This window comes from Gopherus evgoodei, chromosome 1, assembly GCF_007399415.2.
Source record: "Gopherus evgoodei ecotype Sinaloan lineage chromosome 1, rGopEvg1_v1.p, whole genome shotgun sequence".
NCBI lineage: Eukaryota > Metazoa > Chordata > Testudines > Testudinidae > Gopherus > Gopherus evgoodei.
Genome location: NC_044322.1, coordinates 107901923 through 107920994, shown reverse-complemented (window position 1 = coordinate 107920994; position 19072 = coordinate 107901923). Strand labels below are relative to the sequence as shown.

General features: G+C 38.4%; 1 protein-coding gene across 2 annotated transcripts in view; it reads left to right on the top strand.

The window, feature by feature from the left end:
- The window catches only part of CARS2 (cysteinyl-tRNA synthetase 2, mitochondrial), a 53694-nt gene that overhangs the window by 7817 nt on the left and 26805 nt on the right, over positions 1-19072 (top strand). Inside the window, exons 3-10 of one of the 2 annotated variants that reach the window (XM_030568610.1) lie at positions 1631-1748; positions 6262-6333; positions 6922-7027; positions 7837-7920; positions 8712-8841; positions 9196-9329; positions 15381-15448; positions 18558-18624. In XM_030568610.1, the coding sequence (XP_030424470.1) occupies positions 1631-1748; positions 6262-6333; positions 6922-7027; positions 7837-7920; positions 8712-8841; positions 9196-9329; positions 15381-15448; positions 18558-18624 (779 nt within the window). Of the gene's footprint in view, positions 1-1630; positions 1749-6261; positions 6334-6921; positions 7028-7836; positions 7921-8711; positions 8842-9195; positions 9330-15380; positions 15449-18557; positions 18625-19072 lie in introns of those variants that run through there. The other variant, XM_030568619.1, reaches the window with a different exon arrangement.

Here is a 19072-nt window from a genome sequence, read left to right as displayed (position 1 = left end):
AATGCCAAGGTTTCTGCATGTTTCTTCCAAAAACAGAGTAGAGGTGTATAGCAGGGGACAGGGCAATGTTCATACGTGTACTAGCAAAGAAAACCACAGAGCTGGTGGATTTAATTTTAAGCGTTTTGACATTGATGGTGATTCTTTTATTGATAGTGAAATGGACTGAGAGGGCTCTGGCGTATTTTGGTGGACTAATACCACAACATTTTTATATTATTAGAATCTTACTTAGAATTAGCCAGGGATTCATTAATGTGATCTGTTTCTTAGTTGTATATGCTACCTTTTCAAAGACATATTTTAGTATGACATAATTCAAGCAAGTAACAATGCTTTTCTCCACGTGTAGTTCAAAGATGACATTTGTGATGTATGATGTGGGGCGGAGAATTTTTGGGAAGACATGTTATCACTATCACCTCCAGGCAGCTAAGTGAAAGGTGCAAATACATCTGCAGAGTTAATTGAGCTTTGTTTGTTTTTGCAGACACAGTAAACACAGTCTCCAGTTTGTTCAGCATGCTGGATGGAATGGAAAATGTAGATTTGTGAATTTCCTTCTGGACCCAGTCCTGTGAGGTACTGAATGCCCACAACTGCCTTTGAAGTCAATGGGAGCTGTAGGTGCTCATCACCTTGCAGGTCTGCGCCCTTTCCTGAGATGCTGCTGCTGTTGTTGCTTAGCCTTTCTGAAATAGCTGCCCTTTACTGAGTCCAAAGACATTTCTTTGGAAGTCTGACCTGAGATTCTTACAATAGCAAATGGCTTCATAGCATATCAGGGTTGGAAGGGATCTCAGAAGATCATCTAGTCTAACTCCCTGCTCAAAACAGGGCAAATCCTCAGACAGATTTTTGCCCAGATCCCTAAATGAATTGAACTCACAACCATGGGTTTAGCAGGCCAATGCTCAAACCACTGAGCTATCCCTCCCCTCATGAATTTTGTTAAAACAATATATTTGTCCTGAAGTTCGTGAATAATTTTAAATGGTTCCTTCTCAAACATTTGGAAAAACTGTTGCCTGGTATCCAAAAAGACCTGTGTTGTTATATAAATAAAACTATTTGTGTACTACGTTGGTGTAACTGAGGTCAGTACTTATTTAGCTGATCCCATACAACTTTATTTGGAACATATTTGTATTGATTTCTTTTTTTTTAATTCTGTGTTGTAGTACCTGAAAAAAGGAGTGTTTTAGAATGTGAATGAGGTATTAGTGGTTTTAGAAACTGAATATGGAGTATTGTGAGTATGATGTTCATTTTAGTGGTAAGCCTTTAGGTTAACCTAATCTCACTTCAGTATATTGTTTTAAAGAGATGAAGAAAAGAAAAAAAACACTTCAGAAAATTTGATGTAATGTGTCACTAGTGCCAGAAGAGGGTAGACCAGTTCAACTGAGATTTGCATAACTTCTTTACAGAATGTAACTAGTTCTGGAGTAGCATTTTGTATATATTCTCTCTCTCTCTCTCTCTAAAGACTATCATTGTTCTCTCTCTATTTCACTTTCATTATTAGGCCATTCAGAGCTTCTGTATGAGTGATTTTTGCTGTTTGTTAATTTTATTTAGATTTATTACCAATAATACACATTTAAAAGCCTTTCTTTTTCTTTTTCAGTTCCTATGTTAGATTTGATATTATTCGAAGAATAATAACTAAAGTTTTTGGAAACCAAGTAGTCATGGTGATGGGGATTACAGACATAGATGACAAAATAATTAAAAGAGCCAATGAGGTAAATATATGATGTTTACTTTGACAAAAGCTTATAGTGTTTAATGTACTGAGTAGTTTTGGACAACAACCTTGATTTTGTTACTGTTTTTAAAAATCACTGGCTAATTGTTTCCTGGGCTCTCAACTCATGGGCTAGTAGAGGCTGGGAATCTGGCAGAGCTGGCATATATAGCTCTGTGAAGGAGGCAGTGTATAAAGTTGTTCCTCAGTGAAATGTAGGTATAACAAATGCCATAGCATTGACTACAAAGGCAACCCTACTTAGTCTTCTGCTAGAAGGACCATTTTTGCAATATAAGGTTGTTGGGGAAAGTGGAAAGTCATTGAGGCTCTCATTCGAGTTGAGGAGTTGTCTTAAGCCCTCTCAGTCCTAGGTGGAAAATTTTAACCAATGAACTTTGGAGAGTTGTCCATAGTAGCTGCTATTTACAGAAATGATCTAACCTGTCGCTATTAGCCTTGGAATTGGTCATTAAAGAAGATTATTGTTCTGTAAATAAGCATGGAGCTTCCATCAAATCAAGTTGCAGGCGCTTAGCATCTCTCAAGTGTCTACCTGGAAGGATCTAGTTGTATAATGAAATGGACTGAGAGGGCTCTGTTATATTTTGGTCAAGTAACACCACAACATTTTTATATTATTGGAACATTACCTAGAACTAGGCAAGGATTCACTGACATGATCTGTCTCTCAGTTGTATATGTGCTACCTTTCTTAATGGTTTCCAAGGCCCTGAACTCAAATGGGTGTACTCACAAGCTTAACATGAAGGATATCATAGACTGTCAGGGTTGGAAGAGACCTCAGGAGGTCATTTAGTCCAACCCCCTGCTCAACGCAGGACCGATCCCCAGCTAAATACCCAAATGGCCCCCTCAAAAGTTGAACTCACAACCCTGGGTTTAGCAGGCCAATGCTCAAACCATTGAGCTATCCCTCCCCCCTACATATAAGTCTTTACAGCAGTGGGGTCCTAGATTGCTAGAGTAAAGGTAGTTAATAACTTTCCCAAAGTTTTCACTGTTGTCTCATGGCTGTTGGCTAAATTAAAAGCTTTGACTGTAAACTGCTCTCAGTGGGATGCTAATCAATTCAATTTTACCAACTGAGCTTAGTGAATTGTCATTCTACCTCTTTTTCTGCTCGATAAAATCCTTATCAGATCATAAAATGTTAATAATATACAGCTAAATTGTGAATGCTAATTATTTTTTGAAAGATTTAAAATGAGTTTTTTGGGTTTTAAAACCTGGTGGCTCCTGCCTTCTGGAACACGAGGGAATCTGTCACAATAGATCTCAGCTGCAAACTGCATGTTCTTTTCCTGATGTGAGATATATTGTGACAGTTTGTACAAAAATAACGTTTAATGATTAAAAGGAAAAAATCAATTTTTTAAACTATTATTCACAGTAAATGTAGAGAGTTTTCTCATACTGGTCTTGATATGCTTTTGATAAAATAATTTTTTGCTCATTCTTATTCCTTCCCTTAGGAATATTTTTTTCTTGATGGCTGCAGGCCAGTGCTTTAACATATGACCTACATTTAAAACGTGTGCGTGTCTGTCTTGAGAATTTTTCTTTCATAAGAGCATCATAGTGCTTTCTTTGGAGAAAAAGTTGACTTAATGTGTTTAAAAGAATTCTGGTTCATTTGCTCCATTCTTTTGTCAAGATTGAAGTCTGCGCTATGAAGTAGTTTTAGCAGTCAGAACTTTTATAACTATGCTAAACAAGTCTGATCCTTTTATTCTATTTTTACCAAGTCCCATATGTTCTTCTCTGAGAGGTGTTTTTTACAGTTAGTAGAACAGTGGCATACTGAAGTCTCCTCACCATTTTATGGGTATTTATAGAGGAGGTGTTAGAGTGGCCATCAGTAACAAATCCTGTGGTTAGGACTGTAGGTTTGTCGTAATACTGGGTGGGAAAGTCTTTTAGAAGAGTTGTGGTAGCAACAGCACAAATAATAGAAATCACTTACAGTTATTTAAAAATAAATCCCAGCTATGATTTGGTGTGCCTTAAATGATATTTACAGAACCAAGTCTCAGTTTAACGGACTGTGGGAACCACAATACTTTTAGATTGCTTAGCGTCTGCTTTTTCCCCTTTAGTCTTCTTCACTGGTTTAGAGCTCCAGGAAAGGCTCTTGGTCAAACAGCACCCTGAGCACACCAGAATTTGGTGCTTTGATCCCAACTTTATAACTTCTCTAGATACCTTTTGTGGTGTTTTTCTTTTTTTCTTTGGTATCTTCAAAACGTTCCCATGAACATTGTCTTCAGATGCAATTAGCTTGCTCTTTATCCCCATTTGAAGAATGCGTTTCTGGATAATATATCATAAGGACCTTTCTGCATTAGCAGGAGGATGTATTAGATGACCTAACAGGCCTTTTTAACATTTATTTCCTGTGATTCTTCCAGCTCTTTAAAAAAAGAGATATTTAATAAACACCAATCCTTGAGTGTCACTCTACAGGGCGACTATCTCTTATTCAGTGGGCATTAATCATTACCATTTGTTTTCAATCCTTCAGCCAGTTTTTAGTCCACGGGGGTAGGGTTTATATCCAAAGGAAGTGGAATTAATTTTGGAAGTAAGATTTCTTGACACTGTATCAGATGCTTTACCAAAGTCCAGATATAGGACATAATTGCATTCTCCTTCTCAATCCAAAAAGCAATTAGTTTTGTCTGAAAAGATTTGTTCTTTATGCTCTCATGCTGTTAATTACTGTTGATTCCTTCTATCCTCTAGATTTTGAACCAGATTGTTTTTCAAGTCCTGATAACGGAATACATTATAAGAGAGCCAAAGATCAATAAGCAAGTTAAGGAAGGGTACCCTCAGTGAGATTGAGGGGCAATGCCTTGTGAGAAGTCTTACTAATACTGAGATTCTTGTCGGGGTGCTAACTCCTAAACCTCGTTCAGGGATTCATTTTGGAGGCTCTAGTGTTTGAAGCAACTTCTTTGTGATTCCTAGAAGGGGGAAGAAGCTTTTCTTTTACACCAAGCCTTCTCTCGGCTGCAAGAGATGAGCCTCCTCTATTCTTCCTCTTCTCCCAAACTCCTGGCTACTCCGATAGATAGTTCAAAAAGTGCTAAGCCAAGGATCGGCAACATTTGGCATGTGGCCCGCTAGGTAAGCCCCCTGGCAGGCTTGGTTGGTTTGTTTACTGTTGGGTCTGGAAGTTCGGCCAATCGCGGCTCCCACTGCTCGAGGTTCACCGCTCCAGGCCAATGGAGGTGGCAGGAAGTGGCGGCCAGCGCATCCCTAAGCCCGCACCACTTTCCGCAGCCCCCATTGGCCTGGAGCGGCGAACCGTGGCCAGCGGGAGCCGTGATGGGCCAAATCTGTGGACGTGGCGGGTAAACAAACCAGCCCGGCCCGCTAGGGTGCTTACCCTGGCGAGCTGTGTGCCAAAGGTTGCTGATCCTTGTGCTAAGCACTAGCCTGGTGAAAATCAGGCCTTTTAAAGATGTCTTAAATTAGGCATCCAAAGTCACCTTTTAAAATCTTGACCCTAGTGCCTGCCACTAGTTGCTTATAAAATTCCTGAATAGCATCTGCAGAATAAAACTGATGTGTTTCTGCTCACCTGATTCTGAATGGCAGCAATAAAATTGAATTTTGTTCTGTTAATTTCATTCTGTTGTTCCTGTCTGCCAATTTAGAAAGACAGCCTTCCGTTGGTTCACATGCAGCAGATTATTTTCCAAAACGTAAGGACTAGAAACTTAAATCTTGCAAAATTAGATGACATAGCACCTCCACTTGCCAAGGAAGGTTTTGTTCTGGTGAATTTTTCAAGCCCTGGATATGATGAGTATTTGCGACAAATGTAATATCAAATGCAAACTGACTCTTTATTTCTGCTTCCCACTTATTTATTCACTTTTGTAAACATCCCTGTGCCTAGCTGTCAACAGAGTCTACATTTGAAACTTGTAGATATTGTTGGAGTGTTACTATGCTTTCAAAAATATTTGACTATCAGTTCATTTCCCCAATTCCATTCACATATTTGAGGAACAGCAATGAAAAGTTGAAATATCATATTAAATTTCAATGATAAAAAATATCCTGTGTGGTGTCTGTAAGTCTCTGTTTTATAACTCTGACATATATTGGTAAGGGTTGTAAATGACTTTCTTGCACCATGAATATGAGGTAAGCTTAGCATTGGAAGTGAAGTCCCTTATTGAATAAAAATAAAAGGTTTCTGGACCTAATTTTTAGTCACTTTCTATAGGAAGTTGTGGATTAAAATGTTCCTATAATTAAAAAAGATAAATAAAATAACACTTTTATGCTATAACTATCTTTTATATAGCCTCTGTACTGAATGTTGGATTAATAAACCTTCCTTACTTTTTTTTTTTTTTTTTTAACCTCAGGGGGCCCCATAACTCTTCCAATTAGCCATTAATTGACTACTAAGACTATAATATTTTGTATTATTTTGATTTATGATTCACTCATCTGCCTCTCTTCTACAGATGAACATATCACCATTAGCTCTTGCCCGAGTTTATGAAGAAGACTTTAAACAAGACATGACTGCATTAAAGGTACAAATATTTAATATTTATCTTTTAAAACTGAAATTATTATAAAGTACATTTATTTGTTAAAGGAACAATGACAACCTGATTTTTAAGTTATATTTTTAATTGACTAATTTGAAAATACTTTCTGATTAATCATCCTTTAAATAGTACGTAGTGAACATTTTTTAAATTCCCTTTTGAAAATTTTTATAATATTTCGTCTGATCCCCATATGTTTACATGTGTCTTTTGGTAAGGAAGAAACTGTCTCAGGGAGTGAATGAACAGTTATAAGCTTTTCAGGATGGGTACTGTATACTGCCTGTGTTTGGGCAGTGCCTAGCACAGGAATTGGCAACCTTTGACCCGTGCCCCGCCAGGGTAAGCACCCTGGTGGTCCGGTCCGGTTTGTTTATCTCCCACATCCTCAGGTTCGGCCGATGAGACTCCTACTGGCTGCGGTTCGCCGTCCCAGGCCATTGGGGACTGCAGGAAGCAGTGCGTGCCGAGGGATGTTTTTAAGTTGGCAGTGTTCCTTTAAACATGCTAGTATTGTCATGAAATAAAGTAGCTTATCAGCAGCATATTCCTTTTGCTTCTTTATTTAAGGTTCTTCCCCCAACAGTATATATGAGAGTGACTGAAAATATTCCTCAGATAATTTCTTTTATAGAACGAATAATGGCTAGTGGACATGCTTATGCAACCTCCGAAGGTAAGACTTCTAGCAATAAATTTGATGTTAATGTGTATGCAAGAAATTCATTCTCGTAATTGGAGTTATGACCATACCACTTTGGGGTCAGTTCAGATAATAACATCTCTTCCTTTGATTGATAACTAATAAGGAAAATGCTGTGAATAACTTTAATACACTTTGTATACAAATGCTAAGAACATGTATAATTATATTGTAATTTAAATGTAACTGAGTTTTTAATGTTGTTCTTTATGAGCATTAACTGAATTATATAATTCCTGTGGGGAAATTCTGGGCTAGAAAACCATGGAACTGGCGCTCTCTATTACACCAGAGGTTTGTGCAAGATAAGAACCTGGTATTCCCTATGAGAAGATGTGCATCCCCTATGCATTGCAGAGCACATCTTTTGCAAAACAGAGTGCATAGTAGGGTTTTAGAAGCAGGGCTTGTGGTTGCTGAGGGACCTCAGCTGCGTATTAACTACACCTGTGAGAGGCTTCATTTGAGTCCTGAAGAGTACAGTTGATATTATGTGAGCAGAAAAGAACCCAGTATGACTTTTATATCCTAGGGTGGGTTTGCGGTTAGAAAAAATAGTCTTATGTGCGAGACAAGCAAACTTAATCTGTAGTCTTTGAGACACTGTAAACATGGAAACCCATGCTCTCATTATTGCAGTTACTTTCCAGAGCAGAATGATTCTTTTAGGAAACGGAACGCAACAGATGCCTTACTCAGGAAAAGTGTTTACCTTTTCACCGCACTGGCAAAGTGCATGCTCCGTATCTTTGTAATAAATCTCAGTGTTTGTTTTCTAACAGGTAATGTTTATTTTGATGTCAAATCTAGGGGAGAACGATATGGAAAGTTAACAAGTGTTTACCCTGATGTACAAGAGGAGATGGGTATGTTGATATGGACTGGTTTGGATCAATACTTTGTTTTAGTTAAATGTGTTTTCTGAGGCTTAACTAGTGTGTGTATGAAATCCTAATGTGAAAGGCTAACACAATACAAGCAGTGCATCTCCTACTCAGCCATAGTTCTTTTGTAACTTTAATTCATAGATAATGTTTATTTAGTGCTAAAGAAGTTTTGACCATTTTTTCTTGCTGTATGTATTTAAGGTTTTTTTTTTTTCTGACTCTACTTCACTTAAATACAGTTTTCTTGCTGAAAAATTGGAAGGAAAGTTATTCTGCAACCACCGGATCATCGGTGTTTAGAAGAAATGTGTTTTATGTTTTCCAGGTTATTGCTGGATGGAATAGAGTTAGAAATATGTTAGGTGTGGGTCTGTTAGTGGGAGCTAAGATCAGCTTGGTATAAATAAGATGATATACTTTAGTCAAATACAAGTTACTGAGTTCAATACAGGGGGAATTGGGTGAAATTCTTTAGTCTGTGTTACAAAGGGAGTTAGATTTGATGATCCAATGATCCCTTCTTGCCTTAAGGACGACGGATGAATCAGAGTCCATTTCTAGCTCACAGTAGATTGTTCAGGATATTATTTTTGTTGAACACTTTGTGTCCAACATGTCTGTCCTCCAGGATAGGAAAAAAAATACAGGAAAATGGAAGGGTCTGTTCAAGAATAAAATCTGGATAGCTCCCTTTACTGACATTCTGAATGGTTCATGCATTTACTCTTTTTGGAGACTTATCTTATTAACAAATAATAAATGATTGGCAGTTGATAGTGATAAGCGACATGTCAAAGATTTTGCCCTGTGGAAGGCAGCCAAACCTCAAGAACTTTACTGGGCTTCTCCTTGGGGAAAAGGAAGACCTGGCTGGCACATCGAGTGCTCTACAATTTCGAGGTCAGATTTCCTAGATCTTTAATTTTGTGCACGTGTGTGTGCCTGCCTGCGTGCGTGTGTGATTGATGTGGATTTGCTAACTGGAACAAGGAAAAGATATTGTAATTTGTAATTCTTTAATCTAAACAAAAATAAAAAGTTGCTGCCTATAAAGAAAACGTGTTCATTTTTGCGGAAAGTGAAAATTGGCAAATACATTGCTGAGATTTTATTATTTTTTAAAATACTTGTTCTGTTACTGTAATAAACTGGAGAAAGCATTTGGACTTAAAGTGTTTCATTCTGTTAATTACTGCATTGCCTTACAAAGGCTTTTGTGGTGGTCTGGTTTTGACCAGTAAAATATTGTTATAGTACAATGTTTGGAAGCCAACTGGATATCCATACTGGTGGCATAGATCTTGCGTTCCCACATCATGAAAATGAAATTGCACAGTGTGAGGTTTATCATCAGTGTGAACAATGGGGAAATTATTTTCTACATTCTGGTAAGTAACAGGTTAAATTTAGTCTTCTTAAATTTTGTATTTGGCTTTCAGCTTTTCATGGCATTCTTTTATGCTTAAAAATGTGGAGAAAAACTTACATATAGATGCATTGCTACAATGACCAAGTTTGTTTTCTCCAAATAAATTAAGAAAGGTCATTGAAAATGAATTTTACCTTAAATAATACAAATTGACTCATTTTATTTAAATAAGTTCAGAAATGCAGGAGTTTTTAATTGTAATTGGATTTTTGGAAGTTTCTAAGTAGTTAAACTAGGTTTTTTTGCCCTGGATGAAACAATTGGAAGGAAACGTTAATTATTACTCCTTCAAGATATAGTCTCTCAGAATTCTCATTCATCCTTCACCTGCTTTCCTTAGAATGTTGAGATCATGTGTCTTTTTTATATTTATTTGTCCCAGAAAAATAGAAGAGATTTAGTTAGTTACTTTGGTATGCGTGTGCATATATGCCTAAAAATAGAAAAACACCACACCTTGGAATCAGAACCCCCAAAATCTGGGTGAAGGTGAGCGAGGTAAGTAGGTGAGTCAGGATTCTGTGAGATGATGTCTGATGATAATTTTCAGAAGCACCAAAACTGTGATGGGTTACAAATCATTCTTGGAGTCCTTTAACTCACAGCATCAGGTGCACTGGGCTTGAAATAGTGTTCAATAGAAAGCTGTAATCAGAACGGCAGTATTTATAAATGTAGTAAAAGGATTTGAGTCGTAGTAGGGAAAGTCATCTGTGCCAATGGAAAATGAGACCTGAGGATAATGCTGAGGTGTATGAACAGATTAACAAAGAAAAAAACCCAGTGGTGTTTTCCAACAGAGAAACAAGTGGATTAGAGAAAGATACCAGAGTTCTGAATATGTAATTATTCTGTTGTTGACATAGCACTTAACTCTAAATCCACTAAATTCAGCAGAGAAACTTTTATCTATTAATAGCATTATTTCCAATCATGAGAAGAGAAACAAGATTGTTTGTGTCTAACATGCTCTGTAATTGACTTCCTTTGCTTTATTCTTGCCTGTCCTGGGGTCCTGGCATCCTGGAAAAAGAAATAACTTCAAACAAAGATTTCTTCTCTCTGCCTCCTACTCTTTTTCTCAGTCTTGTTTCTCCACAACTCACCACAGTTGTTGTATTGCCCAATCTATTTGAAACTCACTCTCTGGGTACTTTACCTTTAAATTTTCCCTAAAGCCATGGGAGCAGTTCATCAACTGGTCTAAATTGTCATAACTCTATTAAAGTCTTTCTTTCTAGCTTTCTTTAACTTCGTCTTAGTGATCCAAACAATTTACATTGTCTTTGATGTCAGGGTTGACAAACTAGTCACTTTATATCTTGAGGAGATTCACATACCCCTTAGCACAGGTGAGCACCAGAGGCAGTTCAATTGCCATATCAGCTATGATATACCATTTGGATTTATAGCAAACTGTTTTCAAGCATGGTTTAAAATTAACTTGGGCCATATTGATTTTTAAACACTCTATTATCAATGTGAACTTTATTTAAATCAAATACAGAAACCATATCTAGCCTATGCAACCTTAACTGATTTTAATCACAATTTGGCACCGTCAGCATTGGCCAGAGGGGAAAAGAAATAATTAAAGGGCAAGGTTAGCTAAAGCATACTTCTGAATGTCCCCTTCAGCTTGGTGAGTGGGGAAATTCAGCATGGAATTGTTCAGAGGTCTAGTGTGGATGGACCCATAGTGTAGACAGCCTCAGCCTCTTATTTCCACACTCTTACAGAGCTTAAAAAAAGAGAGAGAGAAAGATTGAGGGTTGGGTGACTTTGTCACCTGTTAAGACAAAAGACCTTTTTCAGACAGTTACCTCATTGGTTTTGTCTAAATAGATTCTGTGACGGGCACAAACCCTTGTCTCACAAAATCTCCTGTTTGTGGCATTGCTCAGGATTGAATAGTGCCGTGCTTTGCCGCTCTGAGTAGGAACACTCCTAACACTTCTTTGTACAACACTCCAGATAATTTTGCTCTGCATTAGGCTTTGCCACTGCATCATCTTATATTGGTATTGGGGATATCTACCCTGTATATTATGGTCCTCTTTCCCACAGTGGTTATTCTGACTTAGAGTGACCATATGTTAAGGGGAAAATATTGGGACCGCTGCGGAGGGGGGAGAAAGGAAGTGTTTTTTTTTCTTTTACACTTACCCATCCAGGACTTCAGTGGCAATTCGTCAGAGAGCCCTTTAGTCGCAGACAGTCTTTGGCGGTATTTCGGTGGGGGGTAATAAACCTTGCCGCCAAAGACAGAAGCACCTGCCGCCAAAATACCACCGAAGACCATCCATGACTGAAGGACTCTCCACCAAATTGCTGCTGAAGACCAGGAAACAAAATATCGGGACAAATGGCGTCCCAACCGTACTCTGGTCAGGACGCGGGACAAACTCCTCAAGATCGGGACAATCCCGATTTGTCGGGACATTTGGTCACCCTATTCTGACTTTCTCCAAAGTTGGTGGTAATAAAGCCTGATTCTGCATCCCCAGCCCCTGTACATGTTGAGTACTGCTTCTTCATGCAAGAAGTCCCATTGTGTTCACTGAACTACTCATGTGAGTAAGGGCTGCAGAATAAGACCTGTAGTATGTGGTATATAAACATAGGCCTAGCACAGCTTGCTTAAGCAGTAGATTTAAATTCATGGGTTTTGCAAAGTGATCAGAATGAGACTAAAGAACTGTAGAACTGTAATGCCCATAGTACAGTTCTGCTTGGAGGAAGCTCTTGTTGCAGTTGTGTATATCTGTAATGTTGGAGCCATGGTTGATCAAATTTCCAAATGCCACTGTTGGTTTAAACCCAGTCTGTGACCCAATATGTTTGAGTTTAACTTTCTGAGACTACAAGTATAGACACTACTGACCCCTGGATTCTTACTGCTGCAGCTCTAATGCAAAAATTCCTGAGCTGTAATCACAAAGTATTAGTTTTCAAGTCAATATAAATCTGTCCATTTTTGTTTTGTCTGTTAATAGGCAAATATGACCTTCATGGGGCCAATGGAAATTTTAAAATTTACTAGGAAGCTCTTTGGGGCAGAGACTGTCTTTTTTTGTTTGGGTTTGTATGGTGCCTAGTACAGTGGAGTCCCTATGATAATATAAATAATAATAATAATACTGTACTGGGAATGACTCGGAGTGTTTCATGTATTACCACCTGCATTGGTTACACTGAATGCAGGTTTCAGCTCGCAGTGTAGAGTACAGTATGTTGTAAATCAACAAATGGAGCTCGTCCCGTGGCAGTCTGTTATCCACAAGAGGTGAGCTTTATTCCCTAAATCCAGGAGAGTTTAGTGGTTTCTCTTGTGAAGGATGTTCACTACTTTTCAATGAAGGATTCTAGCTGGCAGAACCCTTTCAGTTTTTTTCTTAAATGTTCTAAATCAAACTGTAGAAACATTCTTGTCTAGGAAAGAATGAAGGATTCTGAGTTCTCCTAGAAAGAGAGTGAGAACTGGATTCCAGTGAGAATTCAGTTGACCATTCTCTAGAAGCCAATAAATTACATTCTTTCAGTTAAGGAATGCTGCTGGAGGAGGATATTGTGAATTATTTAGGACAAATGATTCAGCTGCAAAAATAATTCTGCTAACACTCCGGAATACTGACAGGCTCAGAATCATAAGAGCGGTCCCCATTAGAAGAAAATCCCTGCAGAGAGGATAAATCATCTTCTAAAGATTTTATTTTTAGACTGCTCATCCTCTGGGAAGAACACCAAGCCAAAGTTCTGAAAATCCTGATATTTTAGACTCTTTAATGGAACCATCCTCTGCCAGTGATGGGATTCTCTCATATAGAGGAGCGGGATTTGAAATAATTCAGATGTTGCTGATGCCTTCTCATGGAACCATGTGATAGAGATACTCTGGTCAAAAATTTAAAACTGTCCCGATCTTGAGGAGTTTGTCCCGCGTCTCGACCAGAGTATGGTCGGGAGGCCATTTGTCTCGATATTTTGTGTCCTGGTCTTCAGCAGCAATTCGGCGGAGAATCCTTCAGTCGCGGACGGTCTTTAGTGGTATTTTGGCAGCAGGTGCTTCTGTCTTTGGCAGCAAGGTTTATTACCCCCCACCGAAATATCACCAAAGACCGTCCGTGACTGAAGGGCTCTCCGATGAATTGCCACTGAAGTCCTGGATGGGTAAGTGTAAAAGAAAAAAAACACCCTCCTTCCCGCCTCCCCCCCCCCAGCGGTCCTGATTTTTTCCCCTTAACATATGGTCACCCTAAATCAGAATAACCACTGTGGGAAAGAGGACCATAATATACAGGGTAGATATCCCCAGTACCAATATAAGATGATGCAGTGGCAAAGCCTAATGCAGAGCAAAATTATCTGGAGTGTTGTTCAAAGAAGTGTTAGGAGCGTTCCTACTCAGAGTGGCAAAGCACGGCACTATTCAATCCTGAGCAATGCCACAAACAGGAGATTTTATGAGACAAGGGTTTGTGCCCGTCACAGTTACCTCATTGGTTTTGTCTAAATAGACTCTGTCTGAGAAAGGTCTTTTGTCTTAACAGGTGACAAAGTCACCCAACCCTCAGTCTTTCTCTCTCTCTTTTTTTAAGCTCTGTAAGAGTGTGGAAATAAGAGGCTGTCTACACTATGGGTCCATCCACACTAGACCTCTGAACAATTCCATGCTGAATTTCCCCACTCGCCAAGCTGAAGGGGACAATCAGAAGTATGCTTTAGCTAACCTTGCCCTTTAATTATTTCTTTTCCCCTCTGGCCAATGCTGACGGTGCCAAATTGTGATTAAAATCAGTTAAGGTTGCATAGGCTAGATACGGTTTCTGTATTTGATTTAAATAAAGTTCACATTGATAATAGAGTGTTTAAAAATCAATATGGCCCAAGCTAATTTTAAACCACGCGTATGGGACCAAGATGTGTTGGAGATGGAAGGGAGCAGGTTTATCCATGACTATTTGCAGGGATGTCAGATTTAGAGCATCGCAGTCCATAGGTATAAACATGATGCAGCCAGGACCATACCGTTCACGTGATCGGGTTATCTAAAGTGGGTGCATTTTCAGGGGCTTGCCTTCTGTTAACTGGGGCTGGTCTGTTGTACTAGAGGGGCAGCCAGGGAAATATCTGTCTTGTGTGAAAGGGATGCAGTCCCAGATACAGCATATTATTTTCAGTATATATTATGACTCCCCCTTTAGTTCATTCTTCTCTGGTCTTCCCACTAACTTTCTGCATGACTTTTAGCTCCTGAAACATTTCTAAGTCCAGATTTTCACAAGGAAAACAGCCTCCAGTTACCTTTGCTTTGGGAAGCTGCTGGTAAAAACTATTGATTGCTTTTCAAAATCCTTGGCTCACTTTCAAGTCCTTTTAAGGTGGAACTTCATTGTGTATGTGTGACCTTCCTTATATCTTGCCAGCATTGTTTCATCTATTACAGAACCCTTAGTATCACCTGCTCCTATTAAATCCTAAATTTGATGAAGGTTTGTATGTCTCTTCCCTACTTTGAAACTTGCCCATTTTGTATGGGCATTGTTGTAAGGCAAAGCTTCTGAATTAGTTGTCTGGCAGTGTTACACCTTTATTCTATTTTTGAATTTGGCTGGAAAATGCCTTGCTTTGCATGAGGATACTATATGTTTGAGGAGGCTTTACAGGACTCCAAATATCACTGTGGGATGTCAAGAGATAAGACTTTTTTCTATTATTATTTAGAAGTGTGTGTGTTGGCATTTCTGGTAGAAACAAGCTGTTTATTTTCTTCCATTCCATTAGTTTTATTTCTTTAGATTGGTTTAAAATGTCCCCATCCAAAGCTCTGGGTGCCTAATGGTGTAGGATTTTGGGTAAAGCTGTGGTTGAAAATACAAAGCACTGCATTGAAATGGTTATGAAAAATCCATCCAAGTATATTCTACCTCCAGTTCCTCAAAGCAGAGTTTGCTTTTCCATCCACCACTCATTCAGAAGCAGACTAATTTAACTACATTTTTTCTTCCAGGGCATTTGCTTATTAAAGGAAATCAAGAAAAAATGTCAAAATCATTAAAAAACTACATTACAATTAAGGTAATATGTTGTTGTGAACTAGAGAAGTTTTGCTGTGTGTGTGTTTAGTATGCTATAATTCATTATGGCGCTGATTTCAGGAAAACACATGGACATGTTCAAATCATATGCTTAAATCCTGTCCTTTATAGGAGCACTCTCCCCAGATTTCCAGACCTGAAGAAGAGCTCTGTGTAGGCTTGAAAGCCTGTCTCTCTCACCAACAGAAGTTATCTGTGTTCCCCACATTGGGGGCCTTTGTGCCCATTATGTTTTATTTGGGCATATTAACCTTTAGTAATCAGTATGACACCTGCTCTTACTCAAGGGTTGTTTAGAGTCCTGAGGCTGAGGCAATGGGCCATAATCAAAAGATATAGTTCAGTTCTCTTCACGTAGTGAATTTTAGACTCCTGTCTTAACATACGTGAGCAAAGATGCATATTCTGGAACCCAACATTCATACCATCTATTAAACTGGTCAGCAGACAAGCAGATATGAATTCATTAACATAGGCTATTAGATTCTTTTAGAATCTGGGGCACTAATTTTTTGAGACTTCATTCCTTATCTCATTTAACATGAAGCAGGATTTGGTAATGTAAACCTTTTTATATGGAACTGACATTTATCTTCCAATGCCAGTGTAGATGGCTGTTGTAGCTGGCATTTTTTTTTTTAATTTAATTTAATTGTTTTTTTTTTTTTACTGTCATTCTCTTATTAACTCAAATAGATCTTTACCTTGTAGCTAATATCAAGTGCCAGGAGTGGGTCTGTTTCAGCCTATGCGATCCTGTTATACGGTAATACCGTATTAGAGAGGCATAGGCTCTTGCCAAAAGTAGCTTTCTTAGCTAACGCCACAGAAGCACTCACTTCTGGTGGCTCCTGTCTATATGTTTATTAGTTTTTGAAGTGGTGCGTAACAGTTTGTCCTTGATTACATGTACAATTAAGCTGTGTTTAGCACCAATTCAGCTGCACTTGAGTGTCAGCAATGGGTAATTTTTCCTCATGTAGACAAGGATTAAAAGGCTGTCTCAGCATATACATTCCTCTCTCTCTGCCCTCCTGGAAGACTAATTATAATCCTTTGAAAATCAGAGTGCAATGTGATCTGCTTTATTCTTAATTCTCCTGATACTGTCTGTGTACGGCTAAGCCTCATCTGCCCTAGGAAAATTACCCATTGCTGCCAGTTTTGACAGTAATTTTCCTAGTGTAGACAGATGCTGGAGAGGAGTTGGAGGAATGAGGGTTAACGCAAAAAGAACAACTTAAAAAATTAGAAATCATCCACAGCTGCATTTCTAATGGAGTGTTATAAGCTGAGAGAGAATGTTCCTGTGAAGGTGAAGAGAACTTTGTCATAACCAGTAGTTTTTACATGCAGGGCAAGTCGGATACGTTTAACAATAAATAACTGCAGACCCAGCACTCCTCTCTGCCATATCCCAGAGTAATTTTTCTTTAGTCTGAATATATATAGATTAGCTGTGACTAATGAAGGTAATCCTGTCCTGTAGGTAATTTGCAGATCAGTGAACCAAACTGCCTCGCATTTAGTCATTCTGCATCGTGAAAGTTAAACCCTATATGGGACTTTTCATGTGAGCTCTAAAAAAAATCAAGGCTAGGATGATGCTGCCTATTGCCATCCCATTGTCTCCCCTGCCAGTAATACACTGAACACATTGCAAATAGTCAGTGAGGCATGACTTTCCTTTCCTGCAGCCACGTTCGATGCCCTTGATCAAGCTGTGCTTTTCTGCAGTATTCCACATGCACACACCTTCTGGTCTGTTAAAATAGCTATTCATATTCTCCCCCCAAATCAGTTTCGTGTGAATATTTTCAGTTTTCCCGCACATCCTATTTTGAAGAGTGACATGTTTTTCCCCTAAAACATAGATTTAAAAAATATACATATACCCATAGATACACATACCCCATCTATCGAGATCTGCCAATTCAGATGGGCCTTGCACCAGCTCAGAGTTTTAATTCATACAGTTTATTTCCTTCCTTAGGCATAATACTGTCTTACCATACACTATCACAATGTCTTCAGGCACTTTGAATTTACTAAGCTATATAAAGCGTATAGACAGATAATTTAGTATCCCAGTCCAGTTCTTGATTTAGCTTAGCCTTGATTGCCCCAATTATTTCTATTTTCGTTTTAGACACTGTATGTGGTCGACATTTTGCTACCTTCACTGTGTCGCTTGCTGTAATATTGAAACAGAAGCTAAATCTCCATATGCATTTATTTGCTTTCACATCTTTTCAGACTTGTACTAACTTCCCCTAAATTAAAAGATCATGAATGTAGCATTCGCTGTTACTTGCCACTCTTTGTGCTGACAAGTAGACAGGGTTGTCAAGTGGTTGACCATTTTTAAATATACCATCACGATTTGAAATGGTTCTTTGGAAGACTCAGTGAAATTCTTTGTCACAGGAGTGAAGTTTTAAAGCCACCTTAACATTAATCCAAAATGAGGGAGTTACTCTCTGGATAAGTAGGATTTTGACAGGTCTTTATGGATAAATCAAGGTAGTACAGGAGAAGTTAACTTTCACACAACCCTGATTTTCCTTCTATTCCTACATATTCTAAGCTCTTAATTATAACATAAATTAAACTCTAATCTAGTTCAACAAACCCAACATTCTGTTTGTGAAGCTAGCAAGGCTTCAGGGTACCTCCCCCCATTCTGTTGTATCTGAATCTCAGCACATTTCAGGTTTACTTTTCTCTTTGTCTTTCATACTGTGTGTTTTGTTTGAGATGATCATAATGATGAAAATTTAATCTCAAATGCATCTTTCAGGGCTTTATATCAACAGCTGGTATATATCTGACATTGCCTTGTTTAATTCTGTCACAAATAAACTTTAATTTAAAGTTGAACAATTAATATTTTAATCGTTTTCATACTTCAAAACATTATAATTGAAAAACAGGATAATCAAAAATGTATTTATTAATCTTTCCCAAAAGGCTAAGAAATGAACACAAAATACAGAAATGCAAATCCTACGTGTAAAATTACACAATGAAGATCTGTTGTTTAGACTGTGTCTGGTATAATACTGGTTCTTTGTTTGTTTATTGATTAGGATTTTTTGACAAAGAATTCAGCGGATGAATTCAGAATGTTTTGTTTACGCAGCAAGTACAGATCAGGTAAGAGGGGAAAAAAAAAGGGGCTGATTAGTTTGTCTTTTCACACAATCCTCTAAAATGCTGAGGGGTCAGTGCTGCAATGTGTTAGGTTATCTTCATGTAGAACCAACTATTTTAATTCCCATGAGTAGAAGACTGCTCAGCACCTTGGTAGTGTGTGCTGATCTGTTACATGCTGGGAATTTTCATGCACGAACAGTTCATTGACAGAGGTCTTTTTGCTGCTTAAATAACTTTAGCTATTTGTAGGAACTACACTTTTCCGCTGCCTCAATGGTTCCTTGCTCATATTAGGGGTATGTCTACAATACAGTAGCACAGCTATGGCGCTGCAGTTGCGTGGCTGTAGCACTTTGAGGTAGATGCTTACCTCATTGACAGAAGGAGTTTTTCCATCAATGTAGTTAATCTATGTCTCCAAGAGGCAATAGCTAGCTCAATGGAAGAA